Source organism: Patella vulgata, chromosome 3 (genome assembly GCF_932274485.2).
Source record: "Patella vulgata chromosome 3, xgPatVulg1.2, whole genome shotgun sequence".
NCBI lineage: Eukaryota > Metazoa > Mollusca > Gastropoda > Patellidae > Patella > Patella vulgata.
The window spans coordinates 70,254,751-70,270,729 of record NC_065881.2 but is presented as its reverse complement, the minus strand read 5'-3'; the positions used below and the strand labels follow the sequence as shown (position 1 = coordinate 70,270,729).

At 35.3% G+C, this 15,979-nt stretch overlaps 1 protein-coding gene across 1 annotated transcript in view; it reads right to left on the bottom strand.

Moving 5' to 3' along the window:
• LOC126815822 (short transient receptor potential channel 7) overlaps nucleotides 1-15,979 on the bottom strand; it is a 176,679-nt gene that overhangs the window by 128,747 nt on the left and 31,953 nt on the right. The window contains exon 2 of the mRNA XM_050541786.2: nucleotides 923-1,621. Within this exon, the coding sequence (XP_050397743.2) occupies nucleotides 923-977 (55 nt within the window). The 5' untranslated portion in view covers nucleotides 978-1,621. The remainder of the gene's footprint in view (nucleotides 1-922; nucleotides 1,622-15,979) is intronic.

The window sequence follows — 15,979 nt, the reverse complement described above, 5'->3', positions numbered from 1 at the left end:
CCATGTTAATAATTCACAAAACAGCAAATGTATGGACGGTTGTGTGGTATCTATATGGAATTGAAAAGCACTTATAAATGTAATAAACTGTAATAATGTTTATGAACTGATTTATATTCAATTATTAAAATTCTTGATTGAATAGCATGGGCAATACGATTTCACACTGACTTGTTTGAAAGCGCCCCATTACAAATTTTGATGCCATAAAGAACATAATATTCCATATCAGACGCCCATATTTTCACGGTATATAACAACATCCATTAAAATGTACCAATATCAAATTCTAATTCATGTTTTTTATTTCGAAGTCTATGGATACTATTGAGTTAGAAGGTTAGCTCCTTTAACCCGCAGTGTATACTGTTTATTTGCAATCTGATTAAAATACAGATCTATATTTCGTTTCGGTTTTTTTATACTTTCGATGGCCTACACTACATGAAGATCTGACAAGTTATAGCGATAGGTCACGTCAGGGGTCAAAAGACCGACTTATGACCCTATGATGTCAGACATTTGATTAACCAATCAGCATTGATGTTACTAGTGGATTACCCACAGTTCCGTGACGGAAAAACACGCCTAAAGCTCGCCGTAACAGACCGTTGCATTTGCTTATCCCTGACACCATTCAGAACACGAGTTAAATAACAACTCTTCCAGATCCAAGTGTAGTAAAGACAAGTAAAACGAAATTTTGAACTATAAAAACGAAACGAAATAGGATCTGTGTTTTAACCAGATTGGTTTATTTGCTTATAATATAGCCTTTATTATGATGACTAGGTTGTATAACACCGTTAAAAGTTCGGATGGGGCATGCACCATATCTAATGCAAGCTTCATAAAAGTAAATTAGTATGATGCATGTATATAGTTACATATATTATTTATTAAATGTAGTTATTTTACTTACCGAGCATTCGTCGATGTTTGCTTTTTGTTGTAGCTATTTCTCCTGGTTTAAACATGGTTGTGCTTCCGGTTTCTTTTAACAATAATCCAATAGTATTGAAACTCAATTAAAGCTCACTTTATCTATCACAGAATCTTAAAGCATGAATAACAAGCATTTTCACAAGTAATGTATGAACAAATGTTAATTCCATACAAATTGTTCACATCGAATCCAGTGACGGTTTAAATACATTGATAATAAACGATATTCGAATATCTGTATTCCAGTTGTATTCACTACAATATCACCATTCCAAGACAAATCCTATATGATAAAATGCCATCTTTGATCCCAATTGCCATCGCCGTATTCCACAAATAAACCGTGAACAAATCCACATGTTCAACAATGTATTCCACACAAATAGGTCGTTTTCTGGTATTAATTATTTATTTTCATAGTTCAAACACAATTCACAGGATCGATTCCAATGGAATTGATCATGTAGGTTCAATATAGATACAATATTATAATTATTTTGAAATTGTGATTAATATTACGTCATCCATAGTAAGTGACACGAGTACATGCCATATATCTAAAATGGCGGCGTATCTGGCTTCATCTGGATGTAATTAAACACACTTCATATTTTAGTGACACACCCCGTGTTGGATTATTTTGGTGGTGATAAACATTCTCGAATTGTTTGTGTGCCTATAACAAAACAATAATAGATATTAATAAAAGGTTTTTTAAAATATAGAAGTTAGTGGGTTGAATGGCCGAATGGTCTAACGCGTGCACTTTAGATAACAAGGTCTGTCAATGAGTCAGGTAGCGCGGCTTTCATCCCGAAATGACATAGTTTGTTTTGAGTGGACATTAATTTACTAAAATGCGTTTTATGGTATTTTAATTTCTTTTAATTTCAAACTGAACAACATTTAACCTTCATATAGATGCTGTTCTCAAGTGAGGTTATTTTTTTTAGAATAACCTTTGCGTAAAGTTTAAAACGCTTCGCATGTTCATATTAGAGGCGTTAGTTCCAAAAAACGGTCGCTTGAAAAAGGCCTTTGTATGAAACGTTAAACAGAAATAAAATGAAATGGGGTTTAACTTCCTACGATTCTGCGACTGGGCTAATGAAGACGGGCATACGCCATACAGTATGCTATGTGCGACATTTTGCCTGGACAGCGGCGCTGCCTAATCGTATATCGAATTCCAGCTGCCAAGGGACCTCCGTTTCTCGTCCCATCCGAACCAACAGACAGCTGTCCTTGTCAGACAGGTGAAACCACGCCCAACGTTAAACAAAACAGTAAAAATACATATCTACATAGCACAATGTACATGTACCTTGTTCTTTTTTGTTCTTTGTTTTTAGAAATAAATTGTTTTATTGTCAGGCCCTACTTACTGCACCACTGACAAGGGAAACCGCGCCCAACGTTAAACAAAACAGTATAAATGCACATCTACATTGTACTAAAATGCGTTGTATAAAGTTAAACAACGCATTTTAGCACAATGTACATGTACCTTGTTCTTTTTTGTTCTTTTTTAAAAAATAAATTGTTTTATTGTCAGGCCCTACGTACTGCGCCACTGACAAGGGAAACCACGCCCAACATTAAACAAAACAGTATAAATACACATCTACATTGTACTAAAATGCATTGTATAAAGTTATGCAACGCATTTTAGCACAATGTACATGTATGTTGTTCTTTTTTGTTCTTTTTTTTTAGAAATAAATTGTTTTATACCCCGGAATTGCATATCAAATAGTAAAGATAATAGGTAATATTTTGATACTATATGTATAATAATATAATTTATACGATATGCGCTGGAATGGAATATTTAACCAAAACATTGGCACCCGCATCCGTGTGAGTAAACTACGTAGCATACAACGACATAATTGATAACGGCATTCTTTTAGTACTTGGTTCAGTCATGGTGATAGCATGATTTACATCAATCAAACTAAAACTAACTCGGTTTAGCATATTTTAATTGTGAATAAATATGGTTAATTGTATGGAAAAGTCACTTTACGATAATTTATTCCATTAACTGCCTATGATTACTTTTTCTAAGAATTGCTAACAGCTAAGTTTCCTGTGTGATTGCGCATTACTATTCTCCAAACAGCCCATATTGCGCAGCTTTATTGCCCACGCGTCCTGAACGTCCGTTATACACCCATTAAATTACTAGTCAGCATTAGATACTTGGTATTCATACTGTTATATTGAGATATCACATATAATTTATATCTAATATCAAATATGATTGAACCTTTTGTACTGGCTACTATAAATAAAACCAGAGATTATTCTTGGTCCTAACTATACGCGTATATGAAGATCATTGTTATTATTTATACATTTAGCTGTGAATAAGATTCCTGATAAAAAACAGATAACTTCACCGGAAGTTTTATATTATTTATGTCACTTCGGTCACTCTACGTTGAAGATGCATTATGTAAGAGCTAAATCTGCCTATTTCAGGTCTTTATGTCGGCTTCAAATGTTACAGAACCTATTATTTAGGCATTTATTCACATGGCATGCCAGAAACTATCTCTCTAGATCATCAGATGGCCGAGATTTAAATGGACTGAAACACGATCCCCATTTCAAAATTTAATTTAAAAATTGACAATCTAGACTTAGTCTCGATTGTCAAACACCGTTGCTACGATAATTAACAATCTACGCTTTATTTTTAAACACTGATAAATTCGCTCAGAATATAGCAATTTGAATTAAATTTTCAATATATTCATTTTTCATTATCTATGGCAAGAACGACAAGCCCTTAATCCAAATCTTACATAATGCATCTTAAAGCATGTTTACGATCTTTTCAGAACTTTCATATGTGGAAAATAGAAGATTTGCATATCGAAACCCACTTGTATCGATGCAATCTATGGTGGATTCTTTACGTTGAAATGTTCCCTACTTCTCAGATGTTTATTTAATATCGATTAAAGACCCACTAAAAATTACAGGGACGTTACGCCTCATGGAATACTAACCCTAAATACCGCCTGTATGCCTAGTTTAATTTCAGATGAATTTCTTTACATTTTAAAAAATAACTCTTGTTATCTTCCCGCATAACATGCCATCGGTGATATATTGGATATATCATTTCATTTAAGAAACTTTGATGTGTCAGTCTCGGAAAGAAATTATTCACTCTTCATTTTGATTTAATGTACGATATATGGGGTCACAGCAGTCATTTGATGTTGACGGATGGCCATTTCAAGACAAATTCTTGGCTTTAATAATGCATAAAACATCGTACAAGAGAACTATATCTTAATAAGATAACATAAAAAATCGTTATTTTTTACCGTTCAGTAGAAGTATAACCAGTTTATTATCACCATTTTGTAAATTATTCATTATTAAGTAGAGTAGAAAGAAACAAGGTAATATCAAGGGATTTATTTCTACATAATTGTCACTAACAGGATCTCAGAAATGTAATGAACGTATTTATATAATCCAGTTAAAGATGTATTATGTAAAATTTAAATAAAGAGATTGCCGTTCTTGCAATAATAGTTCAAAAACAGATAATAAAAAATGATTATATTGAAAGTTTCATTCAAATGACTTTATCCTGAGCGAAGTTATCAGTGTTCGGACTTTTCACACGATGTACACTGTAACAAAATAATCCGTGTAAAAATGTAAAAGATTCCGGAAACAAAAATTACCAGGAAAATTTTATCCGTATTTGTTTTTCCTGTAATTTACAGAAAATCCTTCAATTAACATAAATTCCATTTTCAAATATTGAAAAAAAATCCTGGTAATTTTTGTTTCCTGAGCATGAAACTGATAAAAATTTCAATGAATTAACTAACCATTGACTTTGTACGCATGTGTGAAATAGCTTTATTTAACATTCGCTTCCACCGAAGTGATATCGCAGACAATCTTTATACCCAACCTCTTTCCGCTAGTATAAGAATAAGGAATATCCTAATCGAGAGACGAGCGCAAGGTACCATTCATTACTCGTCAGTGATTGGACCGGTTAAAGGCTTTCAGATGTAAGTTTGCGGTACTATCAATTACCACATAATACAACCTATACACACGGAGCGTTAAAACATATTTTTATACATTTATGAAAATACTTACATTCTGATTAACGTATGATGAATAACAATACACTTTATATATCTTATAAATAATGGAAATTAGTTATACATGACATGCAATATTCCAAAATTTACCAAATATGATTCTTTATATTATGGTTAATAAATTGAAATGAATACTATAACATGGTAATTATTAGGGATGATTATATATGTATACGATTACTTATCGTTGCAAACAGAAATAATCCGTAAATCCCTGGTCTTAAACCGTTTATCCCGTAAAATAACAGAATTAAGTCCATTAAAGAATGGAATAAAACATTTTATCCCTATATCCTTAAATTTTACGAAAAGTCCTGGTTATTCCCTCGTTTATTCCCTAAAATAACAGAATTAAGTACATTATAGAAGGGAATAAAACATTTTATCCCTAAATTTGACGGAAATTTCCTGTTTAATACTGAATATTCCATAGAAATACATAAAACACGTAATTTGAAGAAATAATTCACACTTTTAAAACAATTTCTCAAAAAAAAGAGTCATCGATTAACAGAGAAGAAGTGTTAAACTATGGAATTCGGCCACCTAAAAAATTGACATTTTTACAGTGTAGCACAGATTGTTTATTATCGTAGCAACGGTAGTTGATAAGCCTCTATTCACCATTTTTATATTAAATCTAGGCCGTCCGATGGTCCAGGGAGTTGATTATAGGCTTGTCAAATGTGAATAAATGTCTAGATAATAGTTTACATAACATTTCAAGCCAAAATAAATAGTTGCAATAGTCAGATTTAGTTCTAACATAATAGATCTTTAAGATGATATGAGAATGAAATTAATGTCCCTGATAGTTCAAGAATGATATTAATACCATATTCGAATGAAATTGACATCACTGAAATTTGTAAGTAATATATAGATTTGCTGGACTGTATAAATATGTCAACAAAATACAAACATATTTACGTTTATTCTTGATGTAAAAGAATTGACTTTCTATGTCGACAGTGAAACACAAAAGGTTTATATCTCATGAAATACTAATAAATGAAATGGAATAAAATCAATTAAAGAAGGCACAGACTTATCATTGTGTAGGCGAGTCCACCATATATAAGTTGTAACACCGTGTCTCTACCAACAAATAGATTCGGTCTCTTACGTGCATAATACATGGTATGCCCAGTTTTCTGTCATTTAACCGCTTACATTAATTAAAAAACAACAACCCTTTATAAAATATTTGTATAGATGATAGAAAACTAATGCTAGGTTCCCACTATCATCACGATTCGCGCTACGATTTTAATCGCAGAGTAATCGTGGTGATCCTATTAAGTCTTATGATATATTGAGGTCAGTCGCAGGAATCGTGTTGATCGCATTAAAACGTATCCGAACATATCTGCGCGTACCAGATCGTGGACTCCATAAGGACAGTCATGTCATAATGCATCGCACGACAGTGGGAACCTAGCATAATATATGCAGTAATAAATTTAATGTTAAGAACTATAAGAGAACACTTGTTGAAACGTCATGCTATATATGGAACCAATCTGGTTAAAACACAGATCCTATTTCGTTTCGCTTTTATAGTTCAAAATTTCGTTTTACTTGTCATTACTACACTTGGACCTGGAAGGGTTGTTATTTAACTCGTGTTCTGAATGATCTGAGGAATAAGCCAATGAAACGGTTTGTTACGGCGAGCTTTAGGCGTGTTTTTCACGGAACTGTGGGTAATCCACTAGTAACATCAATGCTGATTGGTTAATCAAATGTCTGACGTCATAAGGTCATACGTCGGTCTTTTAACCCCTGACGTGACCTATCGCTATAACTTGTCAGATCTTCATGTAGTGTAGGCCATCGAAAGTATAAAAAAACGAAACGAAATATAGATCTGTATTTTAATCAGATTGATATGGAACAGATCAGTGATTGTTTTCCATATAAATGACCGTTGTAAGGATTTTACGTTATATAGTTACTTGGGAAACCCAAATTGTTTCTGCACTGTTCTCTATTGATCTGGAATTTGTCTTTGAAAATACCCGATTCCTGTATTCATTTTAAACAGATTTCGTTGTATTTATTGTTTTCTTATTAGATTACATTATATACTATTCAAAAAAAGTAGGGGATATTTGATTTTTAAGTGTTATTAAAGTCACCTAATGAAACTGACGAAGAAACAAATGACAGAATGAAATGAAGTTCACATTCATCGATTTATTCCAAATGATCGTTAGACTAAGTAAGGCACAGACTGACCATTATAAGGGTAAAATGATACCCGGGGTCAAACAGCAAAGTTACCACAGCATCACAACCAAGTCAGTAACGGGTAAATCCTCCTCTGTTTGCCAAACAAGCATTGATCCGACGTGGCATACTCCTAATGAGACGTCTAAGGTCATTTTGGTCCAGATTGTCCCATTCCTGTTGCAACGCAGCAGCAAGTTCTTGGACATTGGCAGGACGTTGTTGACGTTGACGTAACCTCTGTCCAAGCATGTCCCAGACATGCTCGATGGGGGAGAGGTCGGGACTCAGAGCTGGCCAAGGTAATGTGGTGATGTTCTGTTGTTGGAGGTAACCTGTAACGATCCTGGCCCTGTGACATCTTGCGTTGTCATCCTGGAAGATGAAACGGCGGCCATGACGTCGTGCGAACGGCACAACATGGACTGCCAAGATGTTGTCCCGGTAGTACTGGCCTGTAACACGCCCTGCAACAACATGTAAAGCCGTTCTTCCAGCAACAGTGATGCCTCCCCACACCATAACAGAACCACCCCCAAATCGATCATGTCTGATGACGTTAACGTCTTGGAAGCGCTCGTTTCGACGACGCCACACCCTCCTACGTCTGTCCAAAAAATCAACAGTGAACCTTGACTCATCTGAAAACATCACATTGCTCCAGCGTCGATTATCCCAGTGTTGACGATCCCTACACCAACGACGTCTTGCCTGAATGTGATGATCTCTCAAACAAGGGATCACGCGAGGACGTCGGGCGCGAAGGTGGCCCCTATGCAGTCGATTCCGAATCGTCTGGCCACTCACTCTCACACCAGTGTCTGTTTGAAGACGAACGCTGATCTGATTTGCTGTGATGACACGATTTCTCAAGGCCAAGGTACGGATAAATCGATCCTGGGCTTGAGTTGTCGCCCTTGGTCGACCTGAGCGTGGTCTGTCCTGTACAGATTGTGTATCACGGTATCTGGACCATAGCCTGCTTATGACAGACTGAGAAACATTCATCGTCCGCGCCACAACCGCCTGTGTTGTGCCGATCTGTAGCATGTCAAGGGCACGTAACCTTTCATTTTGGGTAAGCCGACGCATATCAAAATTTGTTTTCTGGTCACTAAAACAATTAAACTGATGTTTCCACCCTGGAATTCAATGCCACAATGACTGTAACATTCAAAGTCAGAGTCGTGCAAATCTTGGGTTGGACCCCCATGATGATCCCAAGCATCACCTGCATTCCATGCGGTAGCTATTGGTGCGTTTGGGCGTCACATGTAACTGGAAATGTTTCTTCTGTTCTATAGTGACTTTTTTCGTAGTCATTTGCATATTTTAGTATTATGCCCCCAAAATCAAATATCCCCTACTTTTTTTGAATAGTATACTTCAATTTTTATTTTAAAATCCCTTTAACCCATTATTACATTGATGCCATATTAAACTTAAAATTATCATAAAATCGTCTAAAGGATCCGTAGGGTTTGAGGCCTTTGGTTCTTGTAAATGTTACATCTGTATTTAAAAGGTACAACCCATGAAGGGGTGGGGGTATAGGTTTTTAAATAAAAGATGATACAATCAACACTGTATGGTACCCAGATTCTAATTATGTAATCTAGGGGCCGGGATGGGGTTGTTGGAGGTATAGGTTATTTACTTAAAACTGTGTGGCAGTTTGATAAAATCAAAAACTATATAACGTCAATCGTTCACGTGGTTTCAGCGAGTCCCGGAAGCTGATTTCGAAGATTGTCTTGCTTTGAGCATGTTCTAATAATTTGTACAGTTTATCCTGGTTTATTTATAACCCAATTTTTGATCAAACGATGTTCACAAGACTTAAAAGGCCTTGTCGTAAAGTACTTGACATTTAGCATTTATGTTTAAAGAAACCGTCCAGGGTATACCCTTTGTCATCTGTAAATCTATCTAAAGCTCTATGGTACCTTTTCACAGAAATAAAAACTTCAGTTCCTTGTGTGATTGGCGATACGTTGTCGTATTTCATTCCAAGCTTTTCGCAAACAACCATCCCAGTCAGCCAGGTCAATACAATTATGGTGGTAAGTGGTCTTCCTTAAATGAGTTACACAAACCCCGTTCGGCAAATCTAGCAACCATTGTCGACTGGCTCAATATTTTGTGCTGAAACTTTTATTAGTAGACTTTAAGAGTTCGGAAAATGATGAAATAAAATGGGGTTTAACGTCATAAATTTCTGCACTGTCTGGGCCATATAATATTTTATGAGGTGAATGTTGACCGCACTGCCTACTTTTATTTCCAATACCAATTGTCAATGGTTATTTTACGTGCACGGCAATGTGTACCCAGGCCCTCAGTTTTCGTCCCATCCTAAGGACTAGACTTGGGAAACATGGGTGAACATAAAGGATTAAAGAATACTACGCATTGTCACTTTAAACACAAACAATTTAACAGCTCAATATGTTAACACGGTTGAAATAAATTTACACAATACATGTTTACATTAGGATTAATTTCCGATAAATCCGGTAATGGGATGGATTAAGAGTTATCATTACTTGTCATCATCCGCTGTCAATCTACATTTACTTCATAAAACATAGTCATGTATTCCGTGTTTATTTTTATTCTGCACATTTCCTGTTACGGTGGGTGTGTGTGTGTGTGTGGGTGAGTGTGTGTGTGTGTGTGTTATTCACTATAAAGTATTACCATATTGATGATTTGTGTCATCATTGTCTTGTATGAACTCAAAATGACTCACACACCCCTCCATATTTCACTCCTTTCTTGGCTCAAATATGGCATCTTGAAATTCTTTTCAGAATCATGACTATCATCTTAAAACTGAATAAACTCTTAATATCTTCTTATTATCAAAGACGTATTTTTGCAAACCATATTTCGAGGTTATATTATCAGGGTTTCAACGCCAAAAATTACAGTGGGTTCTTAACTTTTTCTTTGTGTATATTAGAAATATGCGTATGTGAGTAAAATTTAGACTCCCATTCACTATATATACACCTGCCCTTCAATATATCATTTTTAGACAAGTTAAATCCAGATAGTAACTGATAAGCAATTTCTAGTTGCTAAGTTACAACAAGGTGTTATCATACTTTCACCACAGTATTACGAACATTCCCTTCACCATTGATTTTCAACTTGACTCGAATGTTAATTAGGGTCTCTGACTGGCTCTAACGTTGTTTTCAAATTTCCGTTGGGCTGAACGCCTTCTACCACATATGGCACAACCATCCGTCCGTCTCAAAATGATGAAAATGTACATTCAAACCATTTTCTCGATTCTACACTAAAACGTTAAAGAAAATCGAACGAGGCTATTAATAATTTCTGTATTATATTTGTAACCATTGTGGGTATTCGTCTGAATACTGATAAAATATCATTATTAATTATACTGTAAATATTGCCGTTCTTAATTAAGAATTGGGTTGACTAGAATTTCCAACCATAAAAAAAGTTAGAAAAATACAAGATGTTAACAATTAAAGCCCAATGTTATTATGATAGATTATTTGAGTAAGACTAGTGGATCATCTTTAACGTTAAGTTGTGTGCACGTTTAATTAAGTTTAACATTCAATCGATGAACGAGAAAATTTATAATATTAAAAATGGACGCGTATAGCATACAAAGAATGTCCAAGCATATTTAAAATATCACTTAGTTGAAGACATTTAATTAGCCTGTTAACTTTGTCTTAAATCCTGCATTGCACCAAGAAATCCTGTTAAAACAGCGTTGAATTGGCACCCCCTCTTTGATTTGGGTCACCAATTGCCCATTTTATGTGATGATGTTGTTTTGTTAGCTGAATTACTGACTTCACCCAATATTTTACATCAAATATCAAACGTTGAGATATCAATCTGTGTTCAAGAATCAACAGTTGACGCCAAAATTGCACTTTATGTTACATAATAGAAATTCCGCTTAATCTTTCGAAGCAAAATAAATTGGTTCAATGACATTAATTTAGAATAGGCGTCTTTGTCCTCTGAGCTGCATCAAAAGAACTCTAGTCGAAACGTTGCTTAGTAATAAACAACATTAAAATTGTATTCCATAGACACTGTGTCATGTGTATAATCGAAATAGAACATCAGATTAATTCAATTCAATCCTTTGTTTTGTCCAAAATCAAGGCGGTTTAGCTATTCAAGCAAATTGGGATAAATTAGACTGAACACGCATAATTAGCCTTGATATATAATATGTAATTGGTTAATTTACAGTGTGAGATATATAAAACAGACCCGAATAATGTGTCCAGGAATCCCAATGGGACAAATATGCGGTGGACGACACTAAACTCGTTAATCATACATGACATATATAGTTATCATTACCACAATAAGAATCAATATCGTCACATTAAAGGGATGTTTTGTCGAGAGTGTAGCTCCAGTGAAACAGGAGGAGGTAAGAATCAAGATCCAAGTCGAATTTAAGGGAATTTTTATCGAGATTTTTAAATGAGCTCTAGTGAAACAAATGAAATGAAATTGGGTTAAACGTCGGACTGGTCTGGCCCACCCAAGCTAACGAAAAGAGGGCTTCTGCCATGTCGTATGATATGGGGGATACTTTGCACGAACAGCGGCGCTACGGCTTACTGTTATTTCGAATTCCAACTATTAGTATGCATGTTAATATCAATCATAAAGTGTAATTAAAATACACAATTCTTATATATCCGAAATGGTAACTTGATATTTTCGTCTACCGGAATGTGGCACAGTGGCGAATAATAATACAGGGCGGAGGGCGTTGGACGGACAGCGCATAATCATTTGTACAGGACGAAAAACGGAGGCCCTGTGAACACATTGGCGCTCACGTAAAAGAACCCCTGACACTTGCAACTTAAATAAGAAGGATCGTGTATGGCGTATGGCCGCCTTGATTAGGCCAATCTGTGGAGAACAGTAGGAAGTAATACCTTTTTTTATTTCATTTCAGTGACGAACAACACTATCTCTTTAATATACCCAAGATCATTCTGTTTGCAAGTCTAGTATACTTGTTTATAAAATTATCGTGTCACCGAACTTTGCTAAACTCATGTTTTATATCATAGCTGTGCTTCCATATATAATTATCATTCGCGCTAAGCTTAAGAAAGTAAAAAAAAAACAACAAAATTAATCGACTGTTTCCTATGTATGTCTCTCGAAGATAAGAATGAATAAAGAACTTATTTCAAAGCAAACACATTATTTTAGATTTATTAAGGGGAGTTATTTTGTTCAATTTGTAAGATATAGCACGGAGTATTTATTTGTTTTTTAATTATTACTCGTTCGTTTAATAATACTATAATGTTGCCGCCCGAAGATATTTGTAATATTCATCTGTATTAAGCATGCTTTGAAAGGTTTCTTTCATCCGACGTGAGAAGCTTTAATAAACTTTACTTATAACTTTTGGCCAGAAAATATGAAAACAACCCCGGATAAGGAGAGAGAGAGAAATGGGGTTTAACGTCCACTCGACACAAACTAGGTCATTTCGGGACTAACTTTAATGGTTTAATTTTATTTCAGCAATACGCTTACGCGTAGGGGTCTTTAGCAATGGGATGAAACCGGAGGACCCGGAGAAAACCCACGAGGTTGGACAGGCGACCCTACTCCTTGTCACGTTCAACCGGAGAATCGAAACCACGCCAGTTGACTCAATGACAGACCTTATGATAAAGCGCGCACGTACGTGCTAACCATTCGCCCCCCTCCCCCCCCCCCCACACACACATATACCAACCACCAATAAAACGAAACTGGTTTTTTTTCTCAGGACGGTTCCAATCTTAGGCTATTGGTACACTTTTATTTTAATTCGCTTAGAGTATAAACTTATATATTAATAATTTGCTGTGGGAATATAACATTTTATTTCAATACTTCGCTTGCGAGAAGGGGTCTTTGGCAGTGGGAAGAAACAGGGGATCCTGGAGAAAACCAAAGCGGTTAGACAGGCGACATTATTCCTTGTATGATCGAAGCCATGCGACTCAATGGCAGAGACCTTAGCATTTAATGCGCACTCGTCAGACCATTCGCCAAAACCGCTAAGCAGAAATAGGTTAAGGAATCCCTAATGTATTTTTGGACCCCCGTTATTAATAACATAGTCCACACCCCTTAAAGCGCACCATGCTCCACATATTGTACATAGCATCTTGCTTCGACAATTGGCATTCCGCATGAAGAGATCTCGTTTTTACGGTAACTATGCCATTAGAATTTTGTGCCATGAGAGTGTGCCATGCTGCCGTGCCACGATTTACATTTGAACATTGCGAGTACCCATACACAATACGACAACCATTATATCTTGCAGTAAATTATAACAATTTTAGTAGTATCATATCAACTTGACAATGAATGCCAGGAATACGACGGTATCGTTAGTAGACCTTTAAGAAATAGGCCTATTTAACGATCAAGAGGTCGGAAGAATTCCCAGCTAATGGAATTAACGGGAACTATTTTGATTAAGTGTGTTTTATCTTTAAATGATAAAAGACAGCAAATAATAAATCTATTAGCTAAAGATAAGCGCTAATCATTAATGTACGAGGCAAACTATATTTACCATACGCCTTATTGGTTCCTAAAAAATTTGGAACAAGGAATTCATAAATACCTTGGAATTTCCTGCAATTTAACTCCAGTCAGTAATCGATAAAAAAAACAGAAAAAGAGCAAGTAATCTAACCAGCTTAATGTTGTTTCGTGAAAACATAAATGTACTAATTAGCTTTACGATGTCTTGTTACTCGTATGTAAACTTAGCCAACAAGCTCCTTATAGATAATCGTGTGAAATAACATTTACTTGAACAAAAATCGACAAGTAATTACCGAAGTCTATAATCTAGTCCATTCGTTTGTAAGCAGTATATCATTCAACAATAACAACTGTAAAATAATTTCGTAGTGGTTGTTAAATTGTCATATTTGAAATGAGTTTTATCAAAATATTTACTATAATTGTACAGCAACATGTAGTTTATTCAGAGATTAGGAAAAAGATAAAATATTTGCTGTAAAAATAATCTGAATGAAGTAATTTCTGTTTGTAAAACCCATTCCTATTTTTTTTATTATTTATCTCAAATATCAGTAATAAATATACGGTATTAAACTGATATGTTCTAAGTTAGACCCAAGGGATGAGATCCATTATCATTCGCTCCATATTGAGCTACACGTGACTCTAAACAATTATATTACAATATATCGTTCAATGAAATGAATAACAGTAACTATATTTATTGTAAGTGACCGGGACATTTCTAATGAATCTGATGCACTGGCGCCGGGAGAAAGTTGTAACATAGGAGGTACCAGAGAGAACTCCAAGTAAACTGTCCTGTCCATAACAACACGAAAGCGACAGGGGGTAAAGGAAGTTATTGATCAATACTGCAGAAACTTCAAATCTACTACTTTCATGAATGGGGCTTGGATGGCCGAATGGTTAGCACGCGCGCGCTGTATCATACGGTCTGTCATTGAGTCAACTGGCGGGGTTTCGATTTCCCGGTTGTACGTGACAAGGAGTAGGGTCGCCTGTCCAACCTCGTGGGTTTTCCCCGGGTCCTCCGGTTTCCTCCCTCTGCTAAAGACCCCTACGCGCAAGCGAATGATTGAAATAAAATTAAACCATGTGTTAGTCCCGAAATGACCTAGTTTGTGTCGAGTGGACGTTAAACCCCATTTCTCTCTCTCTCTCACTTTCATGAATATTTAAACCTTGTATTGTGGTCTTTTCAGCTAATACAATAATCATATTTCTGAATAGAAACACTAAAATCTCGCTTTTTATTCTGATTATAATTGGTATAAATTGCTTTGAGTTACATGTGTGATGTCTACTGCAATATGTTACTTAAATCTTAAAACGCAGCTATCTATCGCGGTATTCCAATCATCGAAGACTTACTGTCTTGAAAATAACAACTTGTTTAAGAATTAAAACACGTTCTACTGTAAATGATTATTCCACTAAGAAATATTTAATATTTCTAGTATTGTCATCAATTCAAGCATTTTTAAACCATTCGTCATTTGTCGTTTTCAAAACGCGTACAGACGCAACAGTAAGTTCCATTTTTTTTAATTGAAATTTGAAGTTAGTAATTATAATGTTTTAACTTTAATCATTTTATTTAAACAGGACACGTCTTATCGATATTTGGGAGTTCCATAGTTTCTTGTAAACCTATTAACTATGTTCTTGTTTAGGCTTGATAATTAATAATTATTATTATAATGCAGATAAATGGCGTTATTTCAATAAATCGTTTGTGCATAGGTCTCTTCAGCAGTGGCAGACACTCGAGGACCCGGAGTAAACCCACGAGGTTGGACAGGTGGCCTAACTCCATTTCAAGTACAAACTGGGAATCGAAACCAGAGCAATTGACTCAATGACACACCCAACCCCTTCCATACATGTTTCAAGTGCATATTATATTGGATCCTCACTGATCAGTATATATTAGGTCTTTCATATTAAATTCTGATGACCAAATTGATATGTAAGGATATAAATTTGAGCGAAGATTTCCTTGGAACAATATAGATAATATTGTTGGGTTTTTTCTCCATACATTATGAAACATTTTC